Source organism: Lytechinus variegatus, chromosome 15, assembly GCF_018143015.1.
Source record: "Lytechinus variegatus isolate NC3 chromosome 15, Lvar_3.0, whole genome shotgun sequence".
Taxonomy (NCBI): domain Eukaryota; kingdom Metazoa; phylum Echinodermata; class Echinoidea; order Temnopleuroida; family Toxopneustidae; genus Lytechinus; species Lytechinus variegatus.
This window is the reverse complement of record NC_054754.1, coordinates 22,995,726-23,012,071: the sequence shown is the minus strand read 5'-3', so window position 1 is coordinate 23,012,071 and position 16,346 is coordinate 22,995,726. Positions and strand designations below refer to the sequence as shown.

At 37.8% G+C, this 16,346-nt stretch overlaps 1 protein-coding gene across 1 annotated transcript; it reads left to right on the top strand.

Moving 5' to 3' along the window:
* The first annotated feature begins 1,745 nt into the window (after positions 1 to 1,745).
* On the top strand, positions 1,746 to 15,119 carry LOC121428372 (hemicentin-1-like). The gene is made up of 6 exons (XM_041624959.1): positions 1,746 to 2,076; positions 4,909 to 5,226; positions 5,737 to 6,152; positions 9,491 to 9,653; positions 12,336 to 12,479; positions 14,322 to 15,119. Exons 1-6 carry the CDS (start codon positions 1,986 to 1,988, stop codon positions 14,471 to 14,473), a joined length of 1,284 nt encoding a protein of 427 aa, XP_041480893.1. The 5' UTR covers positions 1,746 to 1,985; the 3' UTR covers positions 14,474 to 15,119.
* The last annotated feature ends 1,227 nt before the right edge of the window (positions 15,120 to 16,346 follow it).

Here is a 16,346-nt window from a genome sequence, read left to right as displayed (position 1 = left end):
GAAAAAATGAAATAATTATGATGTAATAACAAAAGAAAAGGGAAAGTGGGATCCGGATGTGACATCATCAGTCCACCCCGCAGCTTACCTAATGAATATTCATGACCTCGTTCATAACGGTCTTCACACAATTAAACTTTGAAATTCAACTTCGTCATTTTTTATGTCTGTTATCATATCTTCAAATTTTCAGCATTTAGCTCCGCGGACTTTTTTTTTAATATTTAGTGTAATTATTATTTTTTTAGCCTGGAGCACCATTTTAAAGAGCCTCATAGATTTGTTTGCCTCACCCAAAGCAACCAATAAGTTACTGTTAACAGAACTCTTGAGCAAGTATGTCTTGTACATTGTAAAAATATACTTGGTAGAATTTTTACCACCACGAGGTGTCCATCCAATTTAGGGAAGTATTTAACCCAATATTGTCCAGTATATAGGGTGGAATTATAAGTAGGAATTAATTTAGAATGGATAAATAAAAATGCCCAGAAGGAAAAGCCCAATATCGGTTGGACAAATAATTACCCCCATGGAGCACATTTAGCCAATAATTTTTGAAGTGTATGTGCTTCACCATCATGACCATTATGCAATGAAAATGAAAATCTAGGTGGTCAAGTGATAAGTGGAAGTATTTTTGAGAGAGCAGAAAATTTTATCCTGAACCTAAATTCTAGAAAGGACTTTAAGCGAGTAACGGTATATGTGTCTGTGTGAGAGCGAGAGGGCGTGTGCGAGAGGAGGGGGGGGGGGGGGAGGTAGTGCGGAGAGAGGAACAGACTCTGGAGGGGTTGGAGAGGGAGAGAAGGGGGGGGGGTCATTATGTTGTTAGTGCAATAAACAACACACGTTCACACTTTGGTATCAGTCATGCATAAAGCATGTTCATTTATTCGACGCAAGATAAAAGAGCGAAATATGTTTACTAAAATGCTTTGGTCAATAGTGCCGGGAATCGATCGAGTCCCGGACTTTCATGGTATAGTCAGGCGCCTTAGACCACTCGGCCACGGCATCTCCTGTGTATTTTTTTTTATTTATAAACATATACATAAATTAATCATTTAAACTGGTCCATTCATTTTCCACTGAAAAAACTTCAGAAAATAAAAATACAAAAATAAAGAAACAAAATCCTCACGGTCCTTCACGTCCTCTCCTTCGCCGCCCAAACATGCCTACCGCACCCTCCCTCCCGCCCCCACATTCTCGAGCGTGATGTGGATGACCCCCCCCCCCGTCCCCTCATCTTCAGATATCTCCCTCGAGACATTTCACCGATTTTACAATGAAGCCAACCCCTTCCCCCTGAAAAAAACACTAAACACCCGATTCCGCCACTTCGAAATTACCATTTACCATCTGTTCGTTATTCATAAATAACGCTCTATACAGTCTGCACTCGAACGAGGAAAAGGTTAGGGCAATATTTGCATGTACAAGATCAATGACACAATCTGCGCAATGTAATCAAAAGCGACGTGTCAACAGGTGCTGCTAGACTATTAGTCTGTTCTTTCGAGACTGTTTGGGATTATCATGTTTTTTTTTACTTGTAAAATGCCATTATCTGCATCTTCGATTCTTTCCTTGCGCTATTCTTTTATTGATCATAAAACAGTCAAAATTCGTTGATAAAAATCCGGCACGCAAGTAACTAAAATTTCAATTTACTTAGGCAAAGAAAACTGATTTCTTCTGGATTGTAGGCTACAACGTCGAGAGCATATCCACGTAAAAAATCGATTGAGTTCTGTTGTAAGCCAGTATATTAATTAATATACACCATAGTATATTACAAAGAATGATCATTAGTTATTTTTTTTTCGTTTATCGTCGTCGTTTTCGTTCATCTAATCTTTAATAGGCCTTCAACTTTCAAAAAGGGTGAAACTGAATTGGATGTAACTTCTGCCTCGGAGACAGCATACGCGAAACGAATTACACTATTGATATTACGTCTAATGGTTTTTAGCTAATAAATGATGAATATTCTTACTTTGATCGGGACATTCTGTATGATTCTTTTGAGGCTGCCGATACTTTCGGCGACAGACGCATCATCCCAGTCGGGTAACTTTACATTATGTTTTTCTCACACTTTTCTCACAAATGTTCCTCAAATGTTTTGCATTGCTTTGTTTGTTTTGTTTTTTGAAAAACAGAAAATTGGTAGATGCCATTTTGTTTTTATTTTTAATACAATTGACCTAAGTTACAGTATCAAAACTAACGATAAATGCTAGAGGGTTAGAAACATGTACATGTTTACCAATCCATGGGCGGATCAAGGATTTTCCAAATGGGGGTGGGGTATTTTTTCCAGGAAAAATTTGACAAGCAAGAAAAAAAAGGAGGTCTTTACTACCAAATCAAAGTCATTTTGTCCCAGGAAAAGTTCTCAAAAAAGGTTCTCACTTGCACATTTAAGATATATTCCCTTAAGAATATTTTTGGTGCATCTGAAGGGGGGGGGGGGGGTGGCACGGGCCCGAATATGCCCCTATCTGGATCTGTCAGTGTACCAAACACCTGATCAGTTTGACCATCATTTACTTTTATAGAACTTGAAAAATCATAATAAATAGATAGTGATATAACAAAATATACACGTACAGTATGTGTACATGCATATATTATATCCACCATGTGCATGTCTTGTTAATCTACATTTTTCAAAGATTGCCACAAACTATTTATAACTCCATCTCAGTCAAGTGTCTCTGTGCAACTGACTTACAGTGAAAAAAAGAGAAAAAAGACTTAAAATTTAGCATATAAAACATCCTGTATGTATAGAATTTAGAATTATCATACGTAAATCATTTGTTTAATGTTTTTCTTATTGTTTTTAGTGAGTCAAGATTCGACTCCGACAAATCGAATCTAATGGCAGGGGCGCGGAACGGTTTTCAAAGTGGGAGGGGGGGCTGAGTCAAAAGTGGGGGGCTGACCATGCAAAAAATCATAATCATATGGTCATTTTCACGTTTTTGTGCATGGTTTTAAAAAAAAAAGTGGGGGGGGGGGGCTCAAGGGCCCCCTCCCGCGTCCGCGGCCCCTGAATGGTAATTATTCAGTCTTTGCGGAACTTTATCCCTGACAACATTACGCATGATTAACATTACAAATGATTACCAGAACCACATTAGAGCCCACACGCAGAGCCATAACACACATACTCTTTAGTACACACACATGCACACGGTCTTGTGCAATATAGAGACACATACAAACACACCCGCACACTTTCGAAAACACTCACATTATTTCGAGCACACGTACGCTCAAGGTGATACATACACATAACCGTTTACAATATACTGTCTGCATGTTATGTACACGTCATAAATACAAATATTTTTTTCATTTCAATTCTTTATTTCATTTCCATTCAAAACATAATAAAAAGTAATATAAAACAATACAAATCAAGTACAATTTTATAGAAGGGCATTCTTACTTCATAAAACAGAAAAAACAGTATAATTAGAGCATAAATGGAAATGAGGGGATCCACTAAAAAGCAAAGCTTGTAAAGAGTGGATCCCCCTTGGAAATGAAAAAAATATAGTTGACTTATTCTTATATGCGTACATGCAATGTATTACAGGAAAGAAAAAGAGAACAAAAGAAATCATATTGATGCAAACATAATTACTGAAATGATGCAAAGCTTTTCACACAAAGAGGTCTTCTTTGTAAAGGATATGTTGCGCAAGACAGAAGATAACAAATCACACGCTTAAGTAAATTTAGTATTCGATTACATTGTCATATATCGTTAATTTGCAATGTGATTTTGTGATTTTGTTTTGCGTCATTGAAATTTACATTAGAATTTTGTATAATTTTCATTCTTCCCTCATGCAATTCGAATTTTGGAATTTCGCTGTCACTTTCTCGTGTCAGATTCAAAAGCGATACATATGCAGAATATATTTTTCATTAACAAACAACGGACATTCAAATGATAATATAGGCTTCTTGTTGCAAGTCACGTGCAGGGAAACTAAAAAACGTGATATGCCTGCAGTGTATAATTAGGATGTAAAAAATTTGTTAAAGTGAAGTTCAATAAAGAAATTACACTCCATATTATTATTGAATTAACCTATCATTTAGACACTAGTGTATTGAAATTTACGTTCTGATGACAATACAATTATTGACATTTATACTAATGATAATCACTCAAGAAGCGATTGTTGATATCATATTCATTATTACAACTATTATTTACACTTTTGGAAAAGGGGTGCGATTTTTTTCACGTGCCAAATGTCATATGATTTAAGACACACACACACAGTCACCCTCAACCCCACACCATCACCCACCCACACACACATCCATAATATTCAACGTGACTATTTAATGTAATATAGAACCTTTTAGCACAGAGCCCCCTTTAAGATCCCTCTATCAAAGAGTGGGAATTCGACTCTAGACCAGTTCGTAGTTACTTCATGGAAATTTTTGATAGGCAGATTTAAAAGCAACATATTACGTAAGCATGCCTTACATAGCAGGATGAAGATATTTAACATACCAGGGGACTAGAATAGGACACCAATGAACACTCTATTTGTTGCATTTCTACTTTGAATGGATATTATAGCATCTTGTACAACGTATTGGCAAACTGTGAAATACCAGTCGTTCGAGAACGCACCTTGCTTTTTTTTTTGGGGGGGGGGGTGTAAATCAAAAACACAGTTCAAAATAATATATGAATAATCAAGACATCAAAGTTGGTGCTTTTCTCATCAAATTCTAAACCACCATGTCACTTTAGTACAAATGACCTTCTTCTGATCATGCGCAGAATCTTCTGATCATGCGCAGAGTGGAACTACGAACGATATGCCTGTATCTTAACTTTATTTCTAACTTCCATGACAGTCAAGCAGCAGCTTTACGTCGACCCTAGTGACGTCACAATAGTATCTGGTAAATCTGCGACCTTTGCCTGCTTTGCTACCCAGCATCCCGTGACCTTGACCTGGGTCAAGGACGCGATCTATGCATTGGCGATCGATCGCTTTATCGTATCGCCTGAACAATCGAGGATTTCGGTGAGCGTCAATGAATCGAGGGGTTCCTACGAACTGCACATCTCCGACGTTCAACCGGGAGATGCAGGGAAGTACCACTGCGAACTGGCGGCCAATCTCCCGTCTGAACACGTTGCTTCAAAGCCAGCTAAAATGACTGTAATAGGTATAGTAGTAGTATAGTATAGTATTTATTTCAAACCATATCAAACACAAACAGTAGTACAGAATACAACATCATAGGACTCAGAATGATAGGTTTGGACCCCAGTGAAGCACAGCTTGTTAACGGTGCCCCTTTACATAGTAAGTAACATATTTACAATGGGTGTATATTTTTTTTTATTTATAACTGTAAATGTACGATAATGAACTAATAAAAGGCAAAATATTATTTGACATGTGAAAACCATCAATCAAAACGTCGATCAATAAGTGTAGAATTTTAGTACCATATGATTAAAATACTAAGAAACGTTGGCTATATTGAACTTTTTTATGTTCATTTATTTTATTTCGACAGGGTACACATACTTGAGCCAAATCTTGTTCTTTGAGTTCGTACATTTATCATACCAATAAGGCAACCCCAAATTTATGATATTTACGAAAAAAATATCATGTTTTACTTTGTTTTAGGAATAAACGAATGCCTTTTTTTTCTTTCGCTATACAGTGGCTCCAAAATTTCAGACACAGCCTCAAGACTTTGAAGGTATCGAGGGTCAGGTGGCCATGTTCCGATGTGTTGCCGACGGCTACCCGAAGCCACTCTACCGCTGGTTCGACAACTCTCGGAAGCCGATCGACTCCACGAAGTCCAAATATGGCATATCCCCAAGCGGGGAGTACTTGACCGTGTATGAACTGGTTGAAGAGGATGCGGGCGAGTTCTCTTGCGAGGCGAGCAACCAGGCCGGGAAGACCGAGGGCAAGGCGAAGCTGACGGTGATCGTCCCGCCGGGGCTGAACGAGGGCCAGACGGAGACGCGGGAAAATGGACAGGAAGTGACGTTTGCGTGTCACGTGATGCGAGGAGACGGTCAGCTCTCCTGGTGGAGAAACGGGAAGATTGTGGATGAAAGCAATGGGGTAAATAAATTGTTACTTGATATTCCATTCAAAATTATTGGAGAAAAATTTGGAGAAAATTGACCACCCCTTTTCGCATGTATATGGCCTATTTCTTTCCACACTTTATAACAAGTCACCAAACAATGGAAACATAGACAAATGTTATTGGAAACAGCAACAACAACACCACAGTTTCGGCGGTTTATTTTTCTAGTCACCGATTCCAAGAAACACAACCCTCATTTTTTGGTGAATGAAGACAAGATTTTTTAAATTGTCCGATTGGTGTAATTTAGTTTCAAGTTGAGTAAATAGTAAATTGTCATGGCCCTGCATGGGAGCAGGGGTGCGTTCCCAGCCCTATGTAAATATGTTGTGACTAGCATATTTGCACATGCATAGTAAATGCAATGCCGGGTTTTGACTTTCAGTATTCTCTGATCGGTTGCCAATAACACGCCCATAAACTGTACTGGTTTCGCAAAATCCCACTGATATGAAGGGGTCATTACATGCCGCCGCACACAGAATAAAATCAAGCCATAGAAGTCGTGTATTGTGAACGCCAGCTAGAAGTGGCGTCGCAGCACGCGCGACCCAGCAGTTAGAAATCCAATGCCAAACGCGGTTCTTGGTGCAAGGTTAGTATACTACTGCTAACCTCGCATACGAGTGAGGCAATCTCGTAGCATTTCTCTACTGACCCATTGGCCCGTATTCTGTTTGCAGGTTTAACTTAGACTCAGGTGTAAAGTTGTGGTAAGTATGGCGAGCCAATTGATACATAAATCACTAACAGTAGAGACATCATACTTCAGCTCATTTGGCTCTCAAATCATTCATAATTGTCTAGGAAGTACATGTATACCGGGAAGTATAAAAAAATTATTGGCTTCACCATCGATGAATCAGGAAAGAGCACAGTAAACATTTGAAACATACAACTTGATAACAAATTTGATATTTTTGGCTTCCCATATATACTTAAACCATAACAAAACATGAGTTTAACTTCAACCAACCGCGTAGCCAGGATTTCATTTTGGTGGGGGCGGTAAATGCACGCGAAGCGTGCCAACACTTACACAGCGCGCGAAGCGTGCTCCCGAGGGGGTGGGTGCAGGGTGGAGCTATTAGTGTTTCATAAATTAAAATGAAAAGGAGCCGTTTCTCTTGTCTCTAGTACCTCCAATTCGGTTGACTATATTGCGATTCTGAACCTTGTTTTCAAAAGTGATTGTGAACGCACAAAAGAGGTACATTGTTAAAAAACCCGTGATTTTACAGAATATAAACAGAAGATTTTGCAAAAAGCAATAACAGAATCATTCTGTAAATTCATAAAACAGGAATTTTTCTGCAATTTAACATAACAGGTCTGTTAAAAAAGGTGAAAAGGGTGTTTTATTCAAGAAAATTTGTAAGATTCCATACACCAAATACCAAATTCCTGTAAGATTACGCAATTCAGTAAGATTACAGATGATCTCGAGACTCTGCTGCAGGAACTTCTTTTATTTTAAGGATAAATTTTCTAACAGTGTATACAATGGAGGAAATTAAAATGATAATAACTCTGCGCAAAGCGTGGAAGCTAAAGTGTTTTATCAATTTTTCTTGCCATAAAAAAGTGTCCCGAGAAAAGGGTATTCTCAAAGATATATTGAAACTTTCTTTGGAAAGATCAGATTTGATTACAAACAATTTAGCATCAGTGCATATTTTTAACTCGCAAAACAGAGGAGAAGATTGGTAGAGGAAGATATTCCTCCCCGAGCAGAGCAATGAAACTCTGAAATTTCAAAGGGCGGACGTTTCATCAAATGTAGATATCTCTAATACCCAATCGTCTCTAATTCAATTGATTTTCTAAGATTATTGACCTTCATTACAGGGAAAATAGTGCGCATAAAGTTGAAACTTCTGTGATTTATTGAAATTATCTATCTATATAATAAAGGATGATTAATTTTTTTGACTTATCCTGAAGCGCTTCATTTTGAATATAAAGAAACTTAAGTGTCATTCAAAATTTCAAACTGAGGGCGCAAAACAGGACAGGAGATGAATGTATACAGGGAAATGACATGAAGTTTAATACAATTTGATAAAAAAAATATTGTACTTTTTTTTATTTAATACGACACGAATTCCATACCTTCCTCTTTTTAAATTAAGAACCTGTTTGCCCCCAAATTATGGTTGTTTATAGTAATGAGCTGAAAAGCGGGAGAAGCTGACTTTATGGAGGTGACGGAAGAAACTGATATAAAGATTTTACCCGCTCGGAGCCGACCAGACCAGAAGTTGCGCTATCAATTGAAAAAAAAAGATAACTTCATATATTTACTTCGGCCTAACCTTACTAAAATTCATGCCCTAATGTATACAATTTTTACTTTAACTGGAAAGAAGCACATAGCTGAGGTGGAAAAACAGGGTTAGAGAAAAGGTGGGGGAACAACGGAGAACTTCAATATTGTCATTTAACCGCGCGCAGCACGGAAGCAAAATTCATATATGAATTTAGAGCAAGAAGAGTGAAGGAGTTTCTCTTTTGAGAAAAAAAAAGAATAAATAGAAAAAAACACAAAGCTACCTTTCTTCCCTTTCCTCCCTTCCCTTTTCCTTTTCTCCTCTCTTTTTTCCCTTCTTTTTTTTCTTTTTGGGGACTTTGGGGGGGGGGGGGGTGACCGCCCCCACCGCCCTCCCCCTGGCTACGCGGCTGACTTAAACCCGTCTTCAGAATACGAGCCATTGTCGTTGTCTATGCGCACGCGTTTCCTTCAATAGGTCATTTTCGCAAGTACTACGCAGACGCACGTATTCTGTAACACAGATAATCTTTTCGCCAAAAGCCCTTCAGTAAAAAAAAAGCACGCAGTCTTCGTCGAAAATCAGTGAATCAAAACAGCAGTATCATCCTATACTGACCGCACAAAAACGTTGTTAGAGCTAATAGATGCCCTGTTACAATCGGAAATGTGGCAGCGATGCCTAATTTCACAACAATGCATTACTTCAACATTGAAATAAATATTTTGACCTAGCAATCCGAAAGATGTGAATGGGATTATTGTAAGCGCTCTGTTAGGCTAACAACGTTTCTGTGCGGTCGGCACTGGACTCCTGGTTACATAACATTATACATTATTTGAAATTTACTTCCGGTCCGAATCTTCGGACGACCTTACCAACTTTCGAAAAGAACCTCTTCGCTGTCCAATTTAACTTGCACTTTCGAAGGCATTGGTTCGCTGTAGAAAAGGTCTGGATAGTGATTTCGAAAATGACGTGATAATCCTTCTTATTCGTCGTTACGTCGCCATTCTATCTTGGTTACTTCCGCCGAACAGGTAGACCAGCGTGTCTTGGTCGAGACTCACCCGGAGACCGGCCATCTCCATCTGACCATTCGCAAGATCGAGAAGAGTGATGAGGGAATGTGGACCTGTGCGGCAGTCGGAAGAAAAGGCAAAGACACCATCACCACCGTAGAACATCATCTTACCATCAAAGGTAAGTATCGAAGGATTATTGTTAAAACTATGACTAAAAGGTAAAATTACTGCTGTTAGAAGGGGTGCATTTAAAAAAAATGATTTCTTTTTTAGATTTAGATTTATTTATTTCCGGTCAACATTTTTTTTTCAAAATATAATCAAAGTAACAATACATATTCAATATAATAGATAATACAGACAAATCAATGAAATTTCGTAACAAATGTTGAATATAAATTAAACAAAACTACAATTTGTTTGCAGTAATTTTATCAATGAAAAGAAACAAGAAATGAAGGGAGGGACTTTCTAAGAAAAGCAAAAGCTTGTAGCCCCTAAACTTAGTTTCAATACTAATTATAAACAACTATATATACAACTATATACAAAAATCGAGACGCAGAAGACAAACTTAAAACAAGTAATCCACAAATATCAAAATAAACGAATAAGCGAATAAAATATTGGGTAAAATTTTACCACCAAGAGGGTAATTATGTGTCCAACCAAATTCGGGCAGTATTTCGCCCCATGCGGGAAGCATAATGTCCAGTAAGGTTAAAAAAATAAGCAGCAATTGCTTTCGAATGGGAAAAGCTTTTATCACACTGGAAAAAAGGCCCAAAAGAAATGCTCATTGATAGTTGGACACATAATAACCCTCATTGATCACTTTTTCCAATTTTTTTAGTGTAGATGCGTGCCCCCCCAAAAAAATAATTTGTAAAGTAATTTTCTTATATTTTTCGACATCGACGTTTCGGGGTTTTCCTTCGATATCTGGCCAGTTTGACTTTTACAACCAAAATTTATCATATATTGACTATTAATTCGTAGAGTACTCGTTTGCTTTACTGGATTGCAAATCAAAATAGTGACGAGAGGACTGGTATTGGATTTTTACGAATCCCTGGTGCCCGTTTCACAAAACTTGTTGCAATAACAAATTTGCAACACCTCTGATAACAGTTTAAAGCTACTGAAACTATTCAATTTGACTGGCTGATATATGGAAAGCTCAGTGGCGTACCGTGGGTCATGGCATTGGGGGGGCACCAGCAAAAATTTTGAGTCACTAGTGAGCGCGCGAAGCGCGCCCAGTTGCCAGGTGTACTGACCTAATAGAGTCACTTTAAGGACAGTGCCGTGAAACAGATATGTATTTCATTGGTTAAATAATGCGAGTGCGATGCGCGAGCTTAAATTTTTGATATTCAGACCTCAAAAGGGACACTATAATTAATCTTTTGTTATCATAAGTACGTGTCTCACTACAAAATGCGAGTGCGAAGCGCGAGCTGAATTTTTTGTAAATATTGACTCCAATCAGGAAGATTTCAAGGACTATATTTTAGGAATCCATTAAGAGTATACACATCTCACCATAGTCATCTAATGCGAGTGCCAATAAGCGCTTGCTGATTTTGTTAGAATTACATCTAAACATGCACATAATGCCCTTGTAATCATGATTAACATACCCATCTCACTAATCAAATCTTGCGAGCGCGAAGCGCGAGCTGAAAATTTTTTGATATTCAGATCAGAAAAAGGGACATTTTAAGGACTGATTCTAGGAATTCATGGAGAGCAGACATATTTCACCGATCCCCTACTGCAAAGGAAATGTTTTTTATTAAGACCTTAAAATGGGGCAATCACTTTAAGAAGTCATGAAAAAGAAGCATACTATTGTACATAAACCAATAATAACTCGAAGTGCGAGGAAATATATTTGGCAGTATGTAGTGTATTGACTTGAAAACGGGAGGATTTAGTATAACAGGGTTATATATCTCGTTAAACAGACAATGCGAGCACCAGGAACAATGAAGACATAGGCCCTGAGCAAATTATGTTTCGTAAAGTTATGAAAAAAATGTTTCTTATGATATATAACACAACATAATTACGATATAATATAACATTATAATGAACAACAATATCTTTTTTCCCCACCAGGTTTATCTTCCTTTCTCCCTCTTTTTCTCATTTTCCCCGTTTTTTTTGTCAGCCGATTGGGGGGGGGGACGTGCCCCCCATGCCCCCACGTAGTTGCGCCACTGGGAAAGCTTGTTAAACAAAATCCTGCATTTGTTTTATAATAGGTCTTTATAAAACGTGACCATGGATTAGATTGGTTAGTCCACCATCTTAAGAATCCAGCCCGTCCAAAAGATTTGCCTTGTCAAGGCACTGGATGCAGTCAGAAGTCGCACTAAACCATGCTAACGTAACTGATTCCAGAATTTTGAAAATATTATTTCCCGGTTTCTAATAACATTTCCCGTTACGACTGCTGTCTGCTAGTCAGAAAAAAAAGAGAAAATGTAAAGTGGTGCCTTTAGTATCTCTAAAGCTCTGATATAAAAACGATGAAAATACCTATTTTATTGTTAAAAATAGACATACAATGAAATACTTCGGAAATTTCCTTTGCCCAATATTGATCGTGGGCCCGGCAGCCGCTGTGCAGCGCCAGATCGACGAGGCTCTATCCATTTAATCGTTGAACGCCAAACGGGTAGTAGGGTAGTAGTAGTAGCCAAACTCCCATCTTTTAATGTTTTTTGGTCTGATGCAGCCGGGGTTTGAAATCCCGACCTCCCGGTTGTGAGACGGACGCTCGACTACCAACTGAGCCAACACACCGGTTTTTATTATTTCATAAAATTGTTGATTATCTATTTCCATATAGTTCGTCCGATCGTGCTTCAGCCCGCCACGCAGTTGATGAGTGTTCGAGTCGGCGAAATGTTGTCCATGTCGTGCCAGAACATTAGAGCCGGTGGTGGCCAACCAAGCTGGTACGACACAAGACACGGAGTCGTAGTAACGGATGGTAAGTTATCAACAGAGACATGGCCGTACGCAACATAGGGGCAAGGGCAGTTGTCCTCCTCTCCCAGAAAACGTACATTTTTTCTACCAATTTTCACAAAATTCTCAAAAATTGTGCACAAAATCCTGCAAAAGTGCCCCCGAGACAAGCTCAGTGACTTTGCCCCTCGCTTTTTTTTTTAATTTTATTTATGCGTCTTGCATGCCAAGGCAAAGACAAATCTGCGTATTGCCATGGATAGACACTTTTCCAAGATCCCCACTCCTATCGAGCACGGACATACAGATGGTGAGATTTTTTTGGGCACCCCCCCCCCAAAAAAAAAAAATACGAGCAAGAAAAAAGAGAGCAAAAAAAAGAAGAGGAAAAGACTGAAATATGATATTATTTTTTGAATATTATGTAAAAATCTACCCCCAAAATAACACTTCCGTCTATTTTTTTTGCTGGCTTGCTTCGCTCTCCTTGGCTTATTGCGTCGTTCATATTACGTTCGGGTGGTTGTTTCATGAAAGTTGTCAGCAATTTACTAAATTGTCGGCGCTGACAATATCGATAATATCCATGGTTTTGATTGGTTGAGAGGCACTGGTGACTGTTTGTTACTATGGTAACTGTCGGAGAAAGACAGCTTGTCATGGAATGGCTCCCTGGTGACTTGTCGGTGATTTATGGGTGTATAAAATACAAATCTAGTTTGTATAATTACGTCATTCACAATAAAATTTGATGATTTTGTTGTTCGCTGGAGAAAAGTCAGTTGGCGAACAGGTCACCCAGAAATATAGAGGCCCACATTGCTGTGATAGGTTAAGTGATCACACCTATGCACACTCGAATTACCAGGTTAACCAGTGTGAACACCTATGCACACTCGAATTACCAGGTTAACCAGTGTGAACACAGTAGTAAAGAGATTAAAGGGGAATGAAACCTTTGGAACAAATAGGCTTGTGTAGAAAGAGAAAAATCAAAGAATAAGAATAAAGAAAGTTTGAGAAAAATCGGACAATAAATGAGAAAGTTATGAGCATTTAAATATTGCAATCACTAATGCTATGGAGATCCTCCCACTGGCAATGCGACAAGGATGTGTGATGTCACTGATGAACAACTCTCCCCATTATACTATAGTATAAGTTTCACTTGAATTGCCTCTTTTATCACATTTATCCATAGATCATGTGTTCTTTCTACATGAGGGCATGTGATACATATTTTTTTTAAAATACATCATGGATAAAGAGTTTGTATCATCATAAGAAAAAGCAAAAAGAGACATTTTGAGGGTATTTTATAGTCCACCAAAAGGAAAGTTGTTCATCAGTGTCATCACATATCCTTGTCGCATTGCCAATGGGAGGATCTCCATAGCATTAGTGATTGCAATATTTAAATGCTCATAACTTTCTCATTTATTGTCCGATTTTTCTCAAACTTTTGTTGATCTGTTTCTTTGATTTTTCTGTTTTCACACAAGCTATCTTATTCCAATGGTTTCATTCTCCTTTAAGAATATGCAAATTGGTCACTAACCTCTATGTCATATACGGAAAGCCATCGACGTCATATATCTACCATAGATCTCAGATATCGTATAACACTCTGCAATCGGGCAATTGATGACGTATGATAAAAGCTGAGTCACATGGCGTTGATTTGACCAATCAGTGGTTCCTTTCTTTTATCAGGCCTAGATAGCGAAACGTCTGCTTTGGGAAATTTAACACAACTCGGGAATAGTATTTATATCTATCAAAACATTTTTTTTTTAATATTCGATCTAGATTTGCGGCAAACAGATCTTTCATAGATTTTTATGGACTATATTTTCGTTTGCAGATCCGAAAAAGAGAATCTTTGTTCGCTTCGACAAATCATCAATAACTCTGGAACTGATTGTCGGTGAAGTGGCTCCTGAAGATCAAGGCGTGTTCTGCTGTGTGACTGACGGCGACATGAACTGTTTTATGCTACTTGCTTTCACAAAGTAGATCCAGTTAATTGTCAGTGTGTGAACGCGATGGAAGCAGTGAAAACCTAAGGGGAAAGTTGACCCTGACAACACTAATTTATTATTAGGATAGTAGAACAAGTGAGAAAAATGTATTCGTGAAATTCTGAGGAAAAACCATCATAAATATTTTTTAAAAATAGTGGAATTCTAATTTCTAAGTTGTGATGTCAGATGCAAGCAGATACCACAAACATTTTGTTAAGGAAAAAAATACTTGTAAAAAAAAGGAAAATAATTTTGATTGTACCTTCGGTATATCAACAGACAAGTCATTTCAAAACCACCCCGTTCTTTTTTTTTTAATTTATGCATTTCATAACGAGCGGAGGCTGCTCGTATATGACGTCATAAATAGTAACAAACAATAAAATTCTCAAACTTTCTGAATATTTGGTGGATTTTTACAAAAGAGAAGTCAGGGTGAACTTCCCCTTTTAAATAGCTGGGTTCTAATTAAGCCCACCTTTACATTTGGAAGGTATAGGATGTTCTTCCAACCAATGTCTTGCGATGTTGTCTTGTCATTACAGGGTCTGTTATTATAGCTTAAACATCTTCTTAAAGGTCAAGTCCACCTCAGAAAAATGTTGATTTGAATCAATAGAGCAAAATCAGACAAGCACAATGCTGAAGATTTCATCAAAATCGGATGTATGACATTTCAAAGTTTCGCTTATTTTTAACAAAATAGTTATATGAACGAGCCTGTTACATCCAAGTGAGAAACTTGATGATGTCACTCACTCACTATTTATTTTGTTTTTTATTGTTTGAATTATACAATATTTCAATTTTTACGAATTTGACGATTAGGACCTCCTTGCCTGAAGCACAAAATGTTAAAATAGTGGAATTCCACGTGTTTAGGGAGGAATGAAACTTCATTTCACATGACAATGACGAGAAAATAAAAATATTTCACATTTCAAACAATAAAACACAAAAGAAATAGTGAGTGAATGACATCATCGAATCTCTCATTATGATGTAGCTGGCTCGTTCATATAACTGTTTTTGTGAAATGAAGCGAAATTTTAAAATTTCATAACTTTCTTGTTTTACATCCGATTTTGATGAAATTTTCTGTGTTATGCTTGTTGAATTTTTCTCTTTTTATTGAAATCAAGATTTTGTTGGGGTGGACTTGACCTTTAATTATAGGTACCACTGTTTATAATTACACTATTGTAGGAAGGTCGCTACTTCCAATTTTCGTTGTTTAACATGACGGTTCTTAGTGGTATTTTATGAAGTATAGTCTTTGTAAAAATATGTTTGGCTTCACATAATTTCGAGAGGTGGTTCCCATGGCAATAATGTATATGATGTCCCGTAATACACGTATATGCCTATTAAAAGTAATTTTGCGGCAGTCTTCATTGAATGGCGACCTTCATCTACAGATTTATTTTAAACACCGACACGTAAAAATTGAGCTGCTCAGTGGTACAAGAGGAGTGGATCCAGGATTTCAGAATTAAGGGTAGTACGTGGGCCCCCAAACTTACTTTGACTAGAAAGAAAAGGTCTTTTACTCCATGAAGGGACATATCTTTTATAATTTCGAAAGGGCCAGAAGAGGGGAACACTACGTACAACACGGTGCTATTAATATACAAATTCTGGCCCTAAATTAGTACTTGTTTCTTTGATCTGCGTCTGAATACTGTCCCTTGTATTTTAAAATACGTCATTCCAAACTGACCATTCAGAATAGAGGGCGCTATGAGATCTTCCTGAATGAACAAAAATTGATTAACAGGTGCGTGATTATCATATCTAGCTATAATGTTAAATGTTGGCCCACAGTGAAGGGGGCTTGGGGTGCTTGCCCCACAGTGTTTATTTAG